Source organism: Ascaphus truei, chromosome 22 (genome assembly GCF_040206685.1).
Source record: "Ascaphus truei isolate aAscTru1 chromosome 22, aAscTru1.hap1, whole genome shotgun sequence".
Lineage (NCBI taxonomy): Eukaryota > Metazoa > Chordata > Amphibia > Anura > Ascaphidae > Ascaphus > Ascaphus truei.
Genome location: NC_134504.1, coordinates 1,988,977 through 2,009,030, shown reverse-complemented (window position 1 = coordinate 2,009,030; position 20,054 = coordinate 1,988,977). Strand labels below are relative to the sequence as shown.

At 48.7% G+C, this 20,054-nt stretch overlaps 2 protein-coding genes across 3 annotated transcripts in view; both read right to left on the bottom strand.

Annotated features, from left to right (window-relative positions):
• The window catches only part of DNAH9 (dynein axonemal heavy chain 9), a 170,084-nt gene extending 163,932 nt beyond the window's left edge, over positions 1-6,152 (bottom strand). Inside the window, exon 1 of the mRNA XM_075579638.1 lies at positions 5,735-6,152. Coding sequence (XP_075435753.1) covers positions 5,735-6,082 — 348 coding nt within the window. The 5' untranslated portion in view covers positions 6,083-6,152. The remainder of the gene's footprint in view (positions 1-5,734) is intronic.
• Positions 6,153-9,863: 3,711 nt separating this feature from the next.
• The window catches only part of ELAC2 (elaC ribonuclease Z 2), a 28,444-nt gene continuing 18,253 nt past the window's right edge, over positions 9,864-20,054 (bottom strand). For both annotated transcript variants that reach the window (XM_075579636.1, XM_075579637.1), the window contains exons 15-24: positions 19,314-19,435; positions 18,335-18,431; positions 16,488-16,626; positions 15,425-15,463; positions 15,224-15,333; positions 14,217-14,316; positions 13,951-14,071; positions 13,125-13,203; positions 12,413-12,557; positions 9,864-11,126 (exon numbers count right to left, since the gene is read on the bottom strand). In XM_075579636.1, coding sequence (XP_075435751.1) covers positions 10,893-11,126; positions 12,413-12,557; positions 13,125-13,203; positions 13,951-14,071; positions 14,217-14,316; positions 15,224-15,333; positions 15,425-15,463; positions 16,488-16,626; positions 18,335-18,431; positions 19,314-19,435 — 1,186 coding nt within the window. In that variant the 3' untranslated portion in view covers positions 9,864-10,892. The remainder of the gene's footprint in view (positions 11,127-12,412; positions 12,558-13,124; positions 13,204-13,950; positions 14,072-14,216; positions 14,317-15,223; positions 15,334-15,424; positions 15,464-16,487; positions 16,627-18,334; positions 18,432-19,313; positions 19,436-20,054) is intronic.

Sequence of the window (20,054 nt, the reverse complement as noted above, 5' to 3'; positions counted from 1 at the left end):
TAAAAAAAAAAAATCCATCAAGTATTTTTCAATATTATTTTTAACATTTCGATGATAAACAAAACTGTGGCCGGAGATTACGATGTTTATCTAAACGTCATGTAGTGATAAGACTGTGTGACAGCCCTTTATAGCCCCAGTTGAATTGTTAGCCCTGCAAAGTAATTATGATGCCCTCATTATTCAAGCACAAGTGGTCGGTACCCGTCCTTCGTTCCCCCGGAGAAGCGAGACACATTTCTGTTTCACAAGACACAAAGTAACTAAGACGGTTACATTAAGGGCGACTTAATCGTCCTAACCAGACCACACGAATAAAGTTGTTGACTTTTTATTTTTGGCCCGTTACGTTGAACTGCCCTTTTAACCATCGCCGTGCCGGAGAACTGGCGTTTGGTTTAGGGAAGCCTATTAAGCGTGGCCTTGTCCTTATTTCCGGAAGAACAACGGTGACACCCGGTGGCCGAGCCCAACCATTGCGTCCCGACTTATTTCCTATAACATCGATGGACCATTTGCGCAATCATTAACACCTCCACGGAACCACGGAACCACGGAACCACGGGGAGATCGTTAGAGATTGGCGAATGTGTCGAAATTCGATATCAAGTTGGAGAAAATACAATGTTTTTTATATTTTCAGATTTGCTAATTTTCCGATATTCGAATATTTAAATAAATAAAAAGGTGTCAGCTTTTTTTTTAACGAATTTGCGAATATGAGAAAATGGGGGGGGGGGGGCTGTTTTTGTGGCGCATTCGGATTTTGGCGAAACATTTGGCGAGCTACCGAGATCAAACGCCAAAGAAGTCCAAATACAATATGGCTCGGCTCTTTTTCGCCCCCTGTTTATCTGATGTGTGGGAAGCACGGGGTCTGAACCCCATTAATATCAGCTCCGGGGACCCCGGCTTCTCGAGATACTAACCGGAGGAGATGCCGCAGGTAGCATTCCTTCCAGGGCAAACAAAATGGCCGTTTAAATCTGCCTTACAATTTGAAACGGGCAGGAAGTTACCGGCGGCGCCTTCCAGGGTAACTGTCTCGGGGAGCAGGGGGTCCCCGGAGCTGAAATCCACTCACGATCCCCTAATTCTAAAATATAGCGAGTGAGAGTGAGAGTGAGAGTGAGAGAGTGAGAGAGAGTGTGTGAGTGAGAGTGTGTGAGTGAGAGTGTGTGAGTGAGTGTGTGAGTGACAGTGTGTGAGTGACAGTGTATGAGTGACAGTGTATGAGAGAGGGTGAGTGAGAGAGAGGGTGAGGGAGAGTGAGGGTGAGAGAGTGTGTGAGTGAGAGTGAGTCAGTGAGTTAATGAATGTGTGAGTGTGAGAGTGTATGAGTGAGAGTGAGTGAGAGTGTGGGTTGGGTGTGTGTGAGTGAGAGAGAGAGTGTGAGTGAGAGAGAGTGTGTGAGTGAGAGAGAGTGCGTGAGTGAGTGAGAGTGTGAGAGTGTGAGACAGTGTGTGAGACAGAGTGTGTGAGACAGTGTGTGTGAGACAGTGTGTGTGAGACAGAGTGTGTGAGACAGTGTGTGAGATAGAGTGTGAGAGAGAGTGTGAGAGAGAGTGTGAGACAGAGAGTGTGAGACAGAGTGTGTGAGACAGTGTGTGAGAGACAGTGTGTGAGAGAGAGAGTGTGTGTGTGTGTGTGTGAGTATCTGAGTGTGTGAGTGTACAGACACACACATATGGGGTTCTATACAATATACCAGGGGGCGGCTAACTCCAGTCCTCAAGGGCCACCAACAGGCCAGGTTTTAAGGATATCCCTGCTTCAGAATCCGAATGACCGAGCCACTGATGAATCCCTTACAGAGCACACGGGTCTGACAAAGAATAAACAAAATGTATTGAATTGTAAAAACAGGGTGAAATTTAAAAAGTGGTGGCGGGGGCTCCTCAAAGCTATCTCAGAGACACCGGCAGTAATACCTGAATATACACAGGTGTGACTGGAGAGAATACCAGGCAGTAATACCTGAATATACACAGGTGTGACTGGAGAGAATACCAGGCAGTAATACCCGAATATACACAGGTGTGACTGGAGAGAATACCAGGCAGTAATACCCGAATATACACAGGTGTGACTGGAGAGAATACCAGGCAGTAATACCTGAATATACACAGGTGTGACTGGAGAGAATACCAGGCAGTAATACCCGAATATACACAGGTGTGACTGAAGAGAATACCAGGCAGTAATACCTGATTATACACAGGTGTGACTGGAGAGAATACCTGGCAGTAATATCTGATTATACACAGGTGTGACTGGAGAGAATACCAGGCAGTAATACCCGAATATACACAGGTGTGACTGAAGAGAATACCAGGCAGTAATATCTGAATATACACAGGTGTGACTGCAGAGAATACCAGGCAGTAATACCTGAATATACACAGGTGTGACTGCAGAGAATACCAGGCAGTAATACCCGAATATACACAGGTGTGACTGGAGAGAATACCAGGCAGTAATACCCGAATATACACAGGTGTGACTGGAGAGAATACCAGGCAGTAATACCCGAATATACACAGGTGTGACCGAAGAGAATACCAGGCAGTAATACCCGAATACACACAGGTGTGACTGGAGAGAATATCAGGCAGTAATACCCGAATATACACAGGTGCGACTGCAGAGAATACCAGGCAGTAATACCTGAATATACACAGGTGTGACTGGAGAGAATACCAGGCAGTAATACCCGAATATACACAGGTGTGACTGAAGAGAATACCAGGCAGTAATACCTGATTATACACAGGTGTGACTGGAGAGAATACCTGGCAGTAATATCTGATTATACACAGGTGTGACTGGAGAGAATACCAGGCAGTAATACCCGAATATACACAGGTGTGACTGAAGAGAATACCAGGCAGTAATATCTGAATATACACAGGTGTGACTGCAGAGAATACCAGGCAGTAATACCTGAATATACACAGGTGTGACTGCAGAGAATACCAGGCAGTAATACCCGAATATACACAGGTGTGACTGGAGAGAATACCAGGCAGTAATACCCGAATATACACAGGTGTGACTGGAGAGAATACCAGGCAGTAATACCCGAATATACACAGGTGTGACCGAAGAGAATACCAGGCAGTAATACCCGAATACACACAGGTGTGACTGGAGAGAATATCAGGCAGTAATACCCGAATATACACAGGTGCGACTGCAGAGAATACCAGGCAGTAATACCCGAATATACACAGGTGTGACTGGAGAGAATACCAGGCAGTAATACCTGAATATACACAGGTGTGTACCAGGCAGTAATACCTGAATATACACAGGTGTGTACCAGGCAGTAATACCTGAATATACACAGGTGTGACTGGAGAGAATACAGCAAAGTACAATGAGTGATGAGTCCCAGGAAGCGTTGCCCTCTGGACATTATTATAGAGACCTGGTGGACTTTTGCAGGGTCAGTGTCACCATGGCAGCAAAGTATTCAAACCAGACTCTGTGCCGGCCGGCTACTTACTGGCACGGAGCTGCCTTTAACACATTCAGTACCAGAGCGCACGCTGCAATGCATTCTAATATGTATTATACGTGTTACATTGTATTTGTAATGTGTATTTTATTCAGGGAACAATAAAGATACGTCATTATATAATTCATTAATGATATTCACAGGAAGCGCAGCAGTAATATCACAGCCTTGGAAGTGGGTTGAACCCGCTTTGAATTCCAGTGTGGAGCGTGTGACCTTTGCAAATACTCTCTGTGTGTCAGGCACTAACATTAGATTGTAAGCTCTGCGTGGCAGGGACTCATTGTACAGGTGGGAGAGAGTGAGAGTCTGTGGGGAGTGTGAGTGAGAGTCTGTGGGGAGTGTGAGTGAGAGTCTGTGGGAGTGTGAGTGAGAATCTGTGGGGAGTGTCTGTGGGGGTGGGAGTGTCTGTGGGGGTGAGAGTGTCTGTGGGGTGAGAGTGTCTGTGGGGAGTGTGAGTGTCTGTGGGGAGTGTGAGTGTCTGTGGGGAGTGTGAGTGTCTGTGGGGAGTGTGAGTGTCTGTGGGGAGTGTGAGTGTCTGTGGGGAGTGTGAGTGTCTGTGGGGAGTGTGAGTGTCTGTGGGGAGTGTGAGTGTCTGTGGGGAGTGTGAGTGTCTGTGGGGAGTGGGGGTGACAGTGTCCGTGGGGAGTGGGGGTGACAGTGTCTGTGGGGGTGAGAGTGTCTGTGGGGAGTGTGAGTGTCTGTGGGGAGTGGGGGTGAGAGTGTCTGTGGGGAGTGTCTGTGGGGAGTGGGGGTGAGAGTGTCTGTGGGGAGTGTGAGTGAGAGTCTGTGGGGAGTGTGAGTGAGAGTCTGTGGGGAGTGTGAGTGAGAGTCTGTGGGGAGTGTCTGTGGGGGTGGGAGTGTCCGTGGGGGTGAGAGTGTATGTGGGGGTGAGAGTGTCTGTGGGGAGTGTGAGTGTCTGTGGGGAGTGTGAGTGTCTGTGGGGAGTGGGGGTGACAGTGTCTGTGGGGAGTGGGGGTGAGAGTGTCTGTGGGGGTGAGAGTGTCTGTGGGGAGTGTGAGTGTCTGGGGGGAGTGGGGGTGAGAGTGTCTGTGGGGAGTGTCTGTGGGGGTGGGGAGTGTCTGTGGGGGTGGGGAGTGTCTGTGGGGAGTGTCTGTGGGGGTGTGAGTGTCTGTGGGGAGTGTGAGTGTCTGTGGGGAGTGGGGGTGAGAGTGTCTGTGGGGAGTGTCCTTGGGGAGTGGGGGTGAGAGTGTCTGTGGGGAGTGTCCTTGGGGAGTGGGGGTGAGAGTGTCTGTGGGGAGTGGGGGTGAGAGTGTCTGTGGGGAGTGGGGGTGAGTGTCTGTGGGGAGTGTGAGTGTCAGACTACAGGTGAGGCTATAAATGGCAGAGTGCTTCATTAACTCCTCGCTGCCAGTAAATCTGAGCCTGCGGAATATTCCGCGTCCGGCACAAACCCGGCGTTTCTCCGGGAGTTAAACTGCTTTACTAAGAACTTCTCTGTGTGGCCTTTTTATTCCCAATTCTGACACAGACTCAGAGCAGAACCACAGAGACCCGAATGTACAACACGGGCCAGCATCCCACCGCTCTCTGGGGGAAAGTGCAGCCCACCAAAACATTTTAGTTGGGGGATTAAACCCCTGTGAGGCCGTCACCCCTTGGCAGGGAAGGGGTTAACCCTGTGGAGAGGGGGGGAGGGGTCCCTGATATTCAGCCTCCTAGAGACAGAGGAGGGGGGGAGATTTGGGAACCAGGTGACCCTATTTCATACAAGAGAGTAGATGTGAGTAATAGTAGGGCCCAAAAAGTCACGCATTTTGTTAACCCTGTCAGTGCCAGAAAGACCAGCAACGGGGCACAAAGGGCTTCCCGATTACAATATAGCAGGCGCTACGCCGCTTGCTCCCTGCCCTGCTGAGCTTACAATCTAATTCTGGTATCTGAGGCACAGGGAGACAAAGTGACTTGTTCAAGGTCACCTTCCTACTGTAATCAGTCCCATTACGGAGGAAACTTTGTACGAGTTGAAGAGTCCACGTGAATTTTGTCCCTTTTGACCGGTTGGCGTTTCAAGCGGCCGCGGACGTAGTACAGTTTAGAGATCAAAGTATTCACCAAGCTTCGTGACGGGGTAACTCACCCGAAATTCCAGTGAACAGGAGTGGACGCCCGTTTCGGGCAGCGTCCCCCCCCCCCCCCCCATAACAGCGCGTGGCGAATCTGGGGGATATCTGCAAGATGGCGTTCACCTACCTCTTCCACCAGAGCAGAGAAGTGATCCAGCGGAGCGTACGAGAGGTCCCCGTAGATCAGGGCGCTCTTCATGGCGTCCGCGCTCAGAGGCGCGCTGCTCCGTTTCAGGAAGAAGACGGCTTTGTTTTTACTATTGGGGAATTCCAGCGCGGGAACCAGCTGCCCGGCTGCGTTCAGCGCCACGACCAGCACCGGCTCGTCCGCCTTGTCCAGAAACTCCTGCAGGACCTGCTTGTGCTCCTCCGTGGAGACGCATTTCTGCCAGCGGTCGCCCTTTAATTTCAGCGTTTTCAGCACGTAGTCCTCCAGGAACTGGAGTCTCCTGTCTGTGGCGGCGGACTCCCCCATTGCGCCCTGGTGTAGTGGTTAAAGTGATTGGAAGTGCGAGGTTTGGAGAGCAGTAATCCGGTTTCTGTTGCAGATCTCCCTCCCCCGGCTCCCATGGAAACGCTGTTTGTATTCCCCCAAGTTGCAGAAGGACTCGTTGTCGTTGCGTTAGGGACAATTGTGCCTCTCCCTGGGCCTGGTTACTAGTGTGTGTTCACCTATTGTAACCACAGACACACACTGATTACCCGGGAAGGTCACCGCAATCTGAGCTGCATTTGCACCAAACTCCTACTAAAAATATATATTTTCAACCTTTAAAAAAAAATATATATATATATTTTTTTTTTAAACTATATTTCCAGAGTGTTTTTTCATTATTAACTACATCTCTGAAACAGCGCGTTTTAAAAGTGCAGAAAAGACGAAGAAAAACTGATTTGACCTTGAGGGTCGCACTACAGCAGTTGGGTGACCTTTGTATTTGGAAGTCATTTCTCTCTTGCCGTGATATATTGATACTGTAATAAGATGTGTCGCTGCCAATGGTAACGTACGATACGTTTTGTGAGTGTTGAATGTGCCGCTCTCTGCGGGGTATTCATAGGAAGATAACCCACATCCAGGATACAGAATATTGAGAAACCCGATTTCCGGTGATTTCCAGCTTTATTTGGGTGACGGGCGCTCTCTCACGCCCTTTGTTACTTTTTAACGTAATGTTGCACACTTTTTGGGACACGGATTTGAGTTTCCTGCTGACCGGTTAAAACACCAATTAATCAGGAATGGAAACAATCTGGGGGCTGCATTTGCTGATCCAATCAAGGTTAACCCTTCGGTAACCAGAGGGCTGTGCAGCTGTGTTACATTCAATGTTGAATTTGTAATAGATTAAAATGCAATCATTGAAACAAACCCACAGCTTGGATACACGTTTGTTTTTTGCCACGTAGCCACGGCTCTTAAAAGCACAGTCCCCCCTTTGGACCGCCCATTTTTAGGTGGGAGGCAAGGGGTCCCTGGAGCTAAGTCATGTTCATTTCAGCTCTGCGGACCACCTACTTCTTGAGAAACCTACAGTAGGGGGCACCAGTTACTTTCTGGTATTGAAACAGCCATTTTGTTTCCCCTGGAGGGGACACGAATGTGCTACTTTAACCGGTAACCAGCAGGAGCTGAAAATAGCGTGTTCACACGTCTCAGCCAGGTCTGCAACCCTGCCCTTCCACATTATCTCTTAGCATAGTGCTTCCACTGCAGCCAGGGACTCTGGGTAATGACATGCAAATGAGCATTGCAGTATGTCACTTTTTGCTTCTTGTTCATTTTAACATGGGACCCCTATGAGCTTCTGCCTGCCGCATTACACAGCTTTCCAGCACAGGGTGGGTAATAGAAGGGTAGAGTCAGTAACCCTACCCACAGACAGCTTTTTCACTCTTTTGGGTCTCATCGGTGCGAGGCGGGTTATACTGGTTTTGCATCGTGGGGTAAAAAGCGTTTACTAAAAACAGAACCAGAAATGTATAATAAATTATATCCTCCCAATTGGGGGGGGGGGGGGGGAGGGTAACCTGAGTATTTTAGTATTTCCCTTCGCTTATCACTAATGTCAGTAACTGCACCGAATCTGTACATTGTTATTTACTGTGCTAATATCAGACAGTTGGGCAGATACTCTGTGCGGTGTTTATCTGTATATTAGTACAATCATTCTCACCCTTTTACTGCATTCTGGGATCGCTGCATAATTAGGGTGACAAGCGCAGGGGGCGGGACAAGCCGGTGCTGAAGTCACAGTGTGTTACTATTCCTGCTCCTAGCACACATCTGTGTAATCTGGTGTGTAGCTCCCTCAGTCCTGGGGGTCCCGGGGGTCCTGTTACTGGAGCAGCTGCAGTGCGAGTTCGTGTCACATCTGGGTGGAGGGCCGCAATTCCTTAACTGGACACTCTGCTCTCAATGTCACATTATGATGGTATGTTTCATCATTTGCCATCTGGTTTTCAAGACACACGCACAGAGCAGTAAGGAGCAGAGGTGCGTACGAGCAAGAGAAAATAGACAACAGGAAACCGGGAACGTTCCCTTTATTATAGACGTTTAGGCCCCTATGAAAGCACTTTCCCATGTTAGGTAAACGATTAGTCCCTTTAATAGGAAGCGCTCGAATCTCAGGCACAGAGACCACCTCTCTGCATATTGGCTGCCGGCTTGTATACAGTATGTATATTTTTTAGTTGGTATTAGCGGACACGTTCTCGGGTCGCAGAACCGATGGCCAAATCAAAGTTCTGGGCGAAGTTTAGAACCCAAGTGAAACCCGATGTCACCAGTCCTGGGGTCCGGCCTTCCAAGGGCCCATATGAGAGAGGTTACACCCGAAGCTTTCTGATCGTATTCTCAGGGAGGCCACGTTGGGTTCCACTGGCCGTCACCTCATCACCGAGGCGGTCACATGAGGACAATGTGCAGGAGGGGACGCGGCACTCAAAGGGTTAAAGTATAATTGTTCAACATTTCAACAAGTCGCTGCGTGTGCGTGTGTGTGTGTGCGCGCGTGCGTGTGTGTGTGCGCGCGTGTCCACCCAACTAACTGATCTAGAACATCTCACATCACTAACACATCGGCACCAGATGCACGATATTTTTGGCCGAATTTTATTTCATTTTCTTGTCCTTACCTGAACCAGGAAAGATCCGTGGACCCCGGACCCCCGGACCCCCAGGAATCGGCCGCTTCCTGCGATACTGGCCCAATGTGCCACAACACAACGCCCATACTCGTGTTTTGGTGAAGCACTGCACAAAAATCACTCTCGGGATCCCGGAGACGGGGAACGCAGATCAGGGAAGTGTAACAATAAATAGAAGGTTTTGGGGCAGTTGAGGTTTTAACTTATTGTTAGCACATAATAATTAATTTAGTGTAGGTTAGCGCTTTTTGGAGGGGTTAATTTCTTTGTGAGGTTTTAACTCGCTCAATATTTTTTTAATGAGGAATCACTTAACCCCTTTAGTGCCCCAATGATAAGGTTCTGGAGACTTTTTTTTAACCCTTTTTGCTGCCAGGGAATCCTGCACACTGCTGTTACAACTGGTTACAAATAACAGAAGAGCCGTAAAAAACGGTGAAAACAAAACAAAAGCCAGGGGGAGAAACACACGGCCACGCACGGGATTATATCCGCAGTGTAAGGAACGGCTGAAAGGGTCAGTCTGACGTGGTTTGTCTTTAATGACTCAAATTTAAGAGAAGGAAAAATATAGAAATAAATGAGATACATTTGCCGTATTAGAAGTATATTGTGGTCACTTTCCCAGGAACGCTCCAGTTGGCACAGTATAAATACATAATACCGTGGCCCATTATATACACATATATATAATACCGTGGCCCAGTATAAATATATACATATATAATACCGTGGCCCAGTATAAATATATACATATATAATACCGTGGCCCAGTATAAATATATACATATATAATACCGTGGCCCAGTATAAATATATACATATATAATACCGTGGCCCAGTATAAATATACACATATATAATACCGTGGCCCAGTATAAATATACACATATATAATACCGTGGCCCAGTATAAATATACACATATATAATACCGTGGCCCAGTATAAATATATACATATATAATACCGTGGCCCAGTATAAATATACACATATATAATACCGTGGCCCAGTATAAATATATACACATATAATACCGTGGCCCCAAGATTAAGACTCGCACAAAAGTATTAATGACAATGAAAAGAAATCTTCTGCAAGCTGCAATGATATACTGAGGCTCTTTATATACTATATATATTATATACAGCAACACGGTGACGCATTAATCGCGCTATCACAGCCACACACACAACAGAAAGGTAATACCAGATTCTCCGTATAAAAAAGAAAACATTTCTAGAACCTCTAATGGCGCAATCAGAAAATAAGGCGAATAAAATAAAAAGCTCTCGGATTGCTCCGTTTTAACACTTTAATTAAAGTTTTTGACAGGTTTGAAGCAGGGGGTCTCCGGGAACTGAACCCCATTCATTTCCGCTCCGGGGTCCCCCGGCTCCCCGTGATAGACCTCCGTAGGGGGTGTCGGTAGTGTAACGCTCCCGTGACGCACGAGCCAATAGGAAGCAGTGACATCATCCGCTTCAGATTCCTATTGGTCGGCAAGGCACAGGAGCGTTGAAACGCGGCTATTACGTGATCCCTGCTACCGACACCCCCTAATGTGTCTATCTGGAAGCAGGGGGTCCCCGGAGCTGAAATAAACGGGGTTCAGACCCCCTACTTCAATCCTATGTAAGGAAGGAGCTTGGATCGCTGCTTTAACCCAAGAGCGGAGGTGACTTTAGAATTAGCAAATGACAATGCATTATTTTCCACAAGGAAACTTTCCAAAGCAGCCCCCCCCCCCATTACAGGCCCCTCTGAGCCACAATAATCTCGTTAAATCAGCGGCCCTCCCCCCACGGAATGGGAACAGTGGGGGTTCCAGAGCCGAAATGTGCTGCTTTCCGTTCCATGCCCTCCCTGGCTCCCGAGATACTGAAGTTACAGGTGTTCAAGTCCAACCAGGGGAAACAAAATGGACGTTCAAATCTCGTGGGTCTAGCCAGCCAATAGGAAGCCACAACGGTTCCGATTGGACGCCCATTTAAATCCCTTTTTGAAAACCAGGAAGTAGTAACAGTAAGTATATCAGGAGCAGGGGGGGGCATCTCTTGGGGACGCCGGGTTCCAAACCCCTCCTTCCTGCGCGGTCTGTGGCGCGGCTTTCACCCCTAAAAGGATCTGCGCTCAGTTGGCTTTTAGTTTCTTGATCCCCTCGGCCCGGCCGCCGTCTTCCCGCTCACGCTTGTTGCTGGCCGCAGGTTCTGGGTCGTTCAGCGCATCCTCCGCTCGCTCTGCCTCTCTTATCTGGCGGAGTTCCCGTTTCTCCCGCCGCTCCTCCATTTCTTCCAGCTCGTCGGCAAACAGCGCCTTGAGCGGGGCGAGAAGTCGGGGGACGGTCCTGAAGTCGCTCAGTCGGATCTTCAAAAGAAAAGAAAAACGGGAATGACAACAACGAGAAGCATGAAAGTCGATATAAAAGTGCGGCAGCGAGATAACCGTGAAATGTAAAGCGGCGCGGCCCGCGCTTCAAACGCTGTGGTGGAAAGAATAATGCACATAGCCCAGGGGTGGCCAACCCCGGTCCTCAAGGGCTACGTATTAGGGATATCCCTGCTTCAGCACAGGTGGTGCAGTCACAATCACTGAACCTGAGGGATATACTGAAAACCTGTCCTGTTGGTCGTTCGAGGACTGGGATTTTTTTAAAAATTATTATTATTATTATTATTATTCCTTTTCCCGTAAAGATCTTGTGCAATTTTCCCCTCATAATACGAAGGGAATTTTAGTTTTTGCCAGTTTTAACTGCACAGAGAATAAGGGCCTCATGCAGAGAGCAGCGCTATGAACAATCTCGCCATTTTCCGGCGAAAATCGCTCTAAAAACAGCCGAAAATGGCGAGTTTGGAAAAAAGTGCCATTTTTTTTTTCTATTTCAAAATCTCGCCGCGCGGCTGGCGAGAAACTACATCTCGCCAGTCTGAAAAATATCCAAATTCAGAAAGGCGCGCTCGCCATCTAGCGGCTGTTTTTGGAGCGATTTTCGTCAATTTTCTCCGCCAACTAAAGTTTGGCAAGAAGCAGGAGCTCGCCGGCTATAGGGAAAAAAAAAAAATGCGCGATTTTTTTTTCTCCCTTTCAGCTGCGCGCATCTCCTCATTTACAATTCTCCACATGCAGTAATGCTAAAAATAGCGGATTTCGCCCATTTCTGCATATGGAGAATAAAACTCTCCATTAAAGCTACTTTTTCTGAAACTCTCCAATTTTTAAATTCGCTGCTCTCTGCATGAGGCCCTAAATGCTCCCTCCCTTTATCCCTTTAGGCCCGGTCGCATATCTCATGTTCCGATGTTCAGTCCCAGGCGGCGATCTTCTCTTATAACAGGGACGAAGTTTAGCCCACAGGACAATAAGAAATATTACGCATTTAGTGCAGGTACCGGCTTAAACGGGGTTTACCTTCACGGGTCAGCGGCTTTAAAAAATGATTTATCACACGATGCAGCTGAAACTTCTCCTTTGTTAGGAGACTTGGCATAAAAGTGTTTAATTTCAGTAATAACTTGCGAGCCAATTTTGGACAGAAACGCTGGATTTGATTTGCCACCTTCCTTGGACCGCGTGTTTCTGGCTGTCCGAGGCGGGTGCGACTTTCAAATGCCACATAGCACGTGGCCTGTCACGGATCACGTGTCACTTACCCTCATGTGATCAAACGCAATGCCAACCCGGTCATTGAAGTCGTTGCTGAACAGGGGGAGTTTTGCGTATCTTTGGCTGAAATGATTCAGCATGATAAACTCAGCGTTCATCTTCATCCCAACGCCAATAGCCTGCGACGTCGTGCTGCAAAACGGAGGCGAAAACTCAATGCAAAGAAACAAAAGCCGTAAGCAACAATGTAAGGGCGCGGCCTGCTAGGCGCACGCAGCGGAGTGGGCGACGTCCCACACGCGCCTGCCGCAGAGGCGATTTGTGGCCTGTGGGGTCTGGAGGAGGAAACGCGACCAAGAGCAGGTCTAATTCTAATTTGGGGCGTGTCCATGTCACGTGAGCAGTACGCCCTCATTGGCTGAACCGCGCGTGTGACACGGCCGTCGCGCAGCAAAATAAAATGTTGTCTCCTCTAGCATTGCTCTTCCCGACGCGCACGCCATGGACGTTCGCAGACGTAATGTGTTTGATCACGCCGCACGCATGGACGCCGCCGAATGGTTTGTTGGTGGAGACGTCACTGGAGAATTGTACAGTCGTTGCGGTACCAGGAGGTTTTTTTATAGGCGACATTACAGCGTACGGGTGTAACAAACAATATGACCGTTACATCTGTAAGGCCAGCGTTGGCATGGTCATGTAAAGATTCCTTTTAAATATAAATATTAGTAATATATGGAATATCACTGTTCCTGCTACCTGTGTGTTTTTTCTATTGCTTCTTCTTCTAAGCCGTCCTCCAGCGTGGCTTCGTGGATCAGCAAAGTGGCGTTTTTCCCTGTTGAAATATTAAATAAATAAATAAAATAAGTAAATTCCTGCCATCTTTATAAAGCCGCATTATAACGGGATATGTCTGATCATATTAAAGATTCAGCATAACTCCTCCCCCCGGGTCCTGCGTCTTCTCCACAAAACAGAGCGCAGTTTTCTCTCGGTATTTATACAAAACGCGATGTTTGCGCTCTCCCTGAAGCAGCGTTATTAAAAGAGCCTTAAAACATGTTCGACTGACACTTCTAGTGTCACAAACTACAACCGCCATCTTCTAATACCTCGCCAGAAACACGGTATTTTCCACTTCATTTTACATAACAACACTTCTAAAATGTGTATTTACTTATCCACACTCTCCCCACACTCCCTCCCCACACTCCCTCCCCACACTCCCTCCCCACACTCCCTCCCCACACTCCCTCCCCACACACTCTCCCCACACACTCTCCCCACACACTCTCCTCCACACTCCCTCCCCACACTCCCTCCCCACACTCCCTCCCCACACTCCCTCCCCACACTCCCTCCCCACACTCCCTCCCCACTCCCTCCCCACACTCCCTCCCCACACTCCCTCCCCACACACTCTCCCCACACTCTCCCCACACTCTCCCCACACTCTCCCCACACTCTGTGGCTCAATCAGCTGGTGGCCCTTGAGGATGGAGCTGCCCACCCCAGGCCTACGCGAAACATATAAAAATGATTTTATTACGCTATGCAAGTCTTCCACCGCCGTTTCCCTTACCCATCTGGACGAGAGCGTCACAGGGCATAGTGTCGCCAGAGAAAACCAACTTCCAGCCGGACTTGTGCACCATCGCACACGCGAACGCGTTTCGGCAGTGCCGGACCAAGCACGTCTCAAACTGAAAGAGGGAGACACTGGTACAGAGAACGCCTTCACCAGACCCCCGAGAGGATGCCGCGCTTCCTGCGATAGAACGACATTAACCCCCGTCCCCGCTGTTGCTTGGCAATGCGTTGCTGCCCCTTCCGGCGTTGGATTTGTACCTTTTCCAGTTCACAAGTGTCCAGAAGAGACGCGATAAAAGCCTTTATCTCGGGACCACGCACCTCGGCGCCGTCCATCAGCATATGTGCCGGGATTATACTGCGGTGATGGACACAGGTCATTTACACGGTGTAACACGGACACACAGAATATCCAATCGTTTTTATCCTGTCTCACGCCCTCCCGCCCTTCACTTGGGGGATCGGTATAACCTTCAATCCCAAATGTAACCAATACTCCAGCCCCCTACCCCCACCGCAGAGACGCTCTCCTGCTTTTGTTAAAGGAACCCATACTACTACTATCGTTTATTTTATTTGTTTACAGGGTGGTTCCGAAGATACGAACCGGTGAAGTTACCGGGTTATAATCTCCCTTAGGAGAAACAAAAATGGCTGCCAAATCTTGGGCCAATCGGAAGCTGCGACATCATCAGCTGCCGCTTCCTATTGGACGGCCATTTAAATCTCCTTTAAATACCAGGAATACCTGTAACTAGGAACTTAAAATAGGGAGGACGCCCGGCTTCCATCCTGTAATAAAACAGAACTTCAGTTAGGGCGGTCTACTCCTTTAACCCTTTGGGGTACCCAAGACACAGCCACCACGTCATGAGGTCTGGCGCTGCAGGGGTCCCATGAGGTAATTGCCACGTGACACCTGCAGAGCGCTCGTTTTCTAGGGGAGAAGGCGCAGCGCGATCTGTAGCGCAGGGATATGGGAGAGAACGACTCCCCCTCTTCCGTTTTCGGGAACGCCGGTGATCACGTGACCGTGCCACGCTGTAGGGGCCGTGGTCCTCTGGTGCGCAGCCCCTCCGGTGCCCAAAAGGTTACATTTGCATGGCTGGCTCCCAGCAATAAATGACAGCTGCCGACCCCGTTTGCCATTACACAAAACCCTTATTCCAAGACGAACCCCTTTAAAGAAGCCTCTTCTGTAGGTAATTACTGTGGGTTAGAACGCGGTTTTACCGCCCACGTTGGAAGCTCGGACACGCACTCACTTTATATGATGAAGGATTTCCTGACAGTGGTCGTGGTATTGGTTTAACCAGGTCATCGCGTGCTTTGGCCCTATCACCAACGCAGGAAAGAACGGCTTCCCGAAAGATTTCTAAAGGGAACAAGAACAATACATTGAAACAGACGGATTAGAAACAAGATAAACCGGTGTCAAAACAGATCAGCTGCAGCGATATACTTACAAACGCCACCTCTCTCTCCAGCAGAATGTTTAGAAGGCCCTGCATGGAAACGGGGCATTACTGGCATTACATCAACATGCAGCTTAACCAACATAAGAGAATTAGAAACAAGAATACTGTAAGAATACTGCATACGTGCTACATAGCGGACTGTATGTGCAGACCCCACAAGACAAACTCTTAATCCTGATCTGTTTAGACCAGTTACACCAGCGTTTTTCAACTGGGGTTCCTAGGAACACTAGGATTCCCCGAGCACCCCTAAAGGGTCGCCTGCAATTTTCAGGTAATTTGAAAATTGCACCAAATACAAAAGAATTTACATTGCATCTGATCTCAGACGCGCTATTAGAGAGGGTTGGGGTTCCTTACAATGCATCTGATCTCAGACACGCTATTAGAGAGGGTTGGGGTTCCTTACAATGCATCTGATCTCAGATGTGCTATTAGAGAGGGTCGGGGTTCCTTACAATGTATCGGATCTCAGACGCGCTATTAGAGAGGGTTGGGGTTCCTTACAATGCATCTGATCTCAGATGTGCTATTAGAGAGGGTTGGGGTTCCTTACAATGCATCTGATCTCAGATGTGCTATTAGAGAGGGTCGGGGTTCCTTACAATGTATCGGATCTCAGACGCGCTATTAGAGAGGGTTGGGGTTCCTTACAATGCATCTGATCTCAGACGCGCTATTAGAGAGGGTTGGGGTTCCTTACAATGCATCTGATCTCAGACGCGCTATTAGTGAGGGTTGGGGTTCCTTACAATGCATCTGATCTCAGACGCGCTATTAGAGAGGGTTGGGGTTTCTCAGAATGTCACAATATAATTATAGGATTCCTCAATCAAAAACAAAAAAAAGGTTAAAAAACACTGGATTACACAATAGTTGTAACATACAGAGGCATGAGAAAGGTAGGCAGCGCTTCCATAAGGACCCGAAACGTATCCATCTAAAAACCGGTTAACAGCCGGAGCTGGGAGTCTCCTACTATTCTTCTGTCACAATATACAAGTCTGACGAACGACTAGAAGCGGATCAGTGTCTTTTATAGAGGACTTACGGTGTGATGATCGGCGTGTATATGGGAAACAAACACAACGGACATGTTGCAGAGGATTTCATCGACCTGGTCTCCGTAGTGACGGCAAAGTTGGCCAAACGTCCCTTCTCCGCAGTCCAGCAAAACGGATCGAGAAGAACTGCGCAGAAAACAGCACAATCATTTATTGGTTTCGCTGCGGCGAAGAGAAAAACTTTCACCAAAAACACGGCTTTGAGAATCTACAGGTTTGAAACAGAAGAATGATTGTCCCCCGGACCGATAAGATCCGGTGATACCTTTCATATAATAACCACGTCACCGTTAGCACACACATTCATTCGGACTTATTAAAAATCACAGCTCGGAACGTCATCTCCAAAAAGGTAAAAACAGTTTCTTTGAAGCTGTAAAACATTTCCCTCTGGTTCCACTTATTGTGAACCTCAGTGTCATTTTCTTAAAGTAGTAATCCTGTCAGTGCCGTCCTAACCCTGCACGTCACTGGGGCACGGAGGGAGGGAAAAGAAATTACAAATTAAAAACTCTGTGATTACGAATACTTTCTATTTTTTTTTTTTGTGAAAAATAGAACGATGCACATTTAATCATTCTGAAGCGCTGGAAGAAGGAAAAAAAAACCCAGATAGTTTCACATATTCAATATTGAAAGCATTGCGGCCAACGTGTGACTGCGGATGTAGAGGAGATTTTTCTTTAGTATGCAACTGAGATTTCATAAACTCAGAATAATCCTGTTTGCATGTGCAATGCCGATAATATTCTCGCGGTTCCTTTGCCGCCCTTAGTGTGGCGATTGTACCTGTGACGCAGCGGGATCAGCGCTTTCCTACCTTCTAAGAACTGCAGAACCATTTGAAAAAGAACCCCGGCGCCATTTCCCGTATACATGCACTGTACGAAGGCGTATATAGTGTTACATACACCAATATGTAGCATACAAGATGGGAACATGTCCGCCTGAGGGTACCCCCGGAAAAAGCGGAATCCCTTTCTCACCAAACCCTGCGCAGTCCCAGTGTGTCCCCTCCAGAGCAGCGCTTAGAAGAAATGGCCCTCAGCTTTCACATGCCCAGTGATATTCATCACTCCTTTTTCTGCGATGGGTTTGCTGGAAATATTCCTCCCTCGCGGGCACGTGAAAATACGCTCATTGCAAATGCGTACATCATTTTTACCGAATTGAAAAAACAAAATCTAAATACATCAGATCCTGCCGACACCAACAATTCTTAAAGCCACAGAGTCCCATATGTTCTGGCTCCCGGCAATACTCCTCTCTGAAGGCAGCTTATTCCTGCCCACTCCATGCCTGTGTATAAATCTCTCGCACTACGCAGGCCAAGAGGAAGTCTGACGTCACGGTGCGGGTTCTGTGCGGTTTACATGACGCAGGGATTTAAACACCGGAGCTACCTTCGCCGGCAAGTATCTCAGAAACCAGGGAGTCCCGGCACGGAGATTACAGCCACTCCGGGGGTCCCCGGCACGGAGATTACAGCCACTCCGGGGGTCCCCGGCACGGAGATTACAGCCACTCCGGGGGTCCCCGGCACGGAGATTACAGCCACTCCGGGGGTCCCCGGCACGGAGATTACAGCCACTCCGGGGGTCCCGGCACGGAGATTACAGCCACTCCGGGGGTCCCCGGCACGGAGATTACAGCCACTCCGGGGGTCCCCGGCACGGATTACAGCTGCTCAGTTCCAGGGGGTCCCTGCTTGTAAATAAAAGGGTCGGGTGGTGGAGGAGAGGGGAGGAAATGCTGCTTAACAGACTATATTGAACCTGACCCTATAAGCTTTATTGCAGAAAGCCGCCCTGGCATGTAACGCGCACCCACTTACTTGACATTCACCAGCGTGGAGCTCACGTTCCGCGTTTTCATGGGCACAGCAGATCCTGTTCCCAAGAACACAACTTCTGGATATTGCCGATTCTTTTCTGTGGGGGAATGTGAAGAAAATAAAACAACAAATTATCAGCTCAAACAGTAATTATATTTGTACAATAAAAGTGTTTGCATGAATTCTGTAAGCAGCCGACGCAAGTCAGAGACAGAATAAAACCGGAGATCAGAATATCAAACATACCTACAAGTGTAAGTCACACAATAAATACACCTATTACCAGGGGCAAATAAGAACTAAATGTTTCCAGTTTTCCATGTCGACAAGGTAAATGCCAACTGGGGTTGGGAGCACTCCAGCAGTTACAACCGGTAACGGGCTTTTAATTCCTCCGATTAGAAAGCGCCGACGTATACAGATACCCAGTAACCGTGATCATTTGAGAAGATGGTCAATTTTCATATTGCTGATAATGCGACAGATTAATATTTTCCTTCGGAGAGGTCTTTTTCTCCATGATAAATTACAATAATTTCGTCGCAGGACGGTAAAATAAAAATAAGGGATTGGAACGTTCAATCCTTAACAAAAGCGAATGAGCTGAACACGTTCAGAGGTTTTATTGTAGTTTTAAGTAATGGGAAGAATCTGTGGCTGCTTTTTCCTCTCCCAGAATCCCTTGCTTGTCTCGCTCTCACTGTTTAAAGGTCTCTCTGCCAAGTGAGGGCAGCGACATCATCAAACCCTGGAATCAAAGCTTCACCTGAGTCTGCCATGTTGCCCTATCCCTGCAATAGGGATTTCCAGAGGGACTTTCTCCCACTTTGGGAGGCCGAAAGGTGAAGGGACGCCCTTGCCAAAGAGCAGACGGATTCTATAAAAGACCAGTAGTGCTGCTGTACGCCTCCTGCCAAAGGAACTGAACGCAGCCATGTCACTCAAACATGTTCCCTGAGCGGCGCCGACTCTCCATTACCTGCGGCGACCACGGCATCGGATTCCAGAGCCTGTTTGCATTCCCGCAGCGTCTCCTCAAACCCCGGCAGCGCCACGGCCTCCTTCACAAACGCAGCGGTATCGTTATCTGTGACGGCGTCCCTGAAAGGACACCCACCCAGACCCGGCTGTCACACGGGCATTCCTGCGGTGCTTAAAGAAGTAATGAAGCGCAGCAGAGCGCTGAAGCGGGAGGGGGAGAGGGAGGGAGAGAGGGAGGGGGAGCGGGAGAGGGAGGGGGAGGGAGAGAGAGAGGGGGAGGGGGTTACACCAGGAGCCGCGGATATAGTTTGTGCAGAGTACTTTATCTGCAAGCTCCCAGAGATTAAACAGCTTGTACATTCCCCACGGGGTGTGCGGGAGTTACATTCCCCACGGGGTGTGCCGGAGTTACATTCCCCACGGGGTGTGCGGGAGTTACATTCCCCACGGGGTGTGCGGGAGTTACACTCCCCACGGGGTGTGCCGGAGTTACATTCCCCACGGGGCGTGCAGGAGTTACATTCCCCACGGGGCGTGCGGGAGTTACATTCCCCACGGGGTGTGCAGGAGTTACATTCCCCACGGGGTGTGCCGGAGTTACATTCCCCACGGGGTGTGCAGGAGTTACATTCCCCACGGGGTGTGCCGGAGTTACATTCCCCACGGGGCGTGCAGGAGTTACATTCCCCACGGGGCGTGCGGGAGTTACATTCCCCACGGGGTGTGCGGGAGTTACATT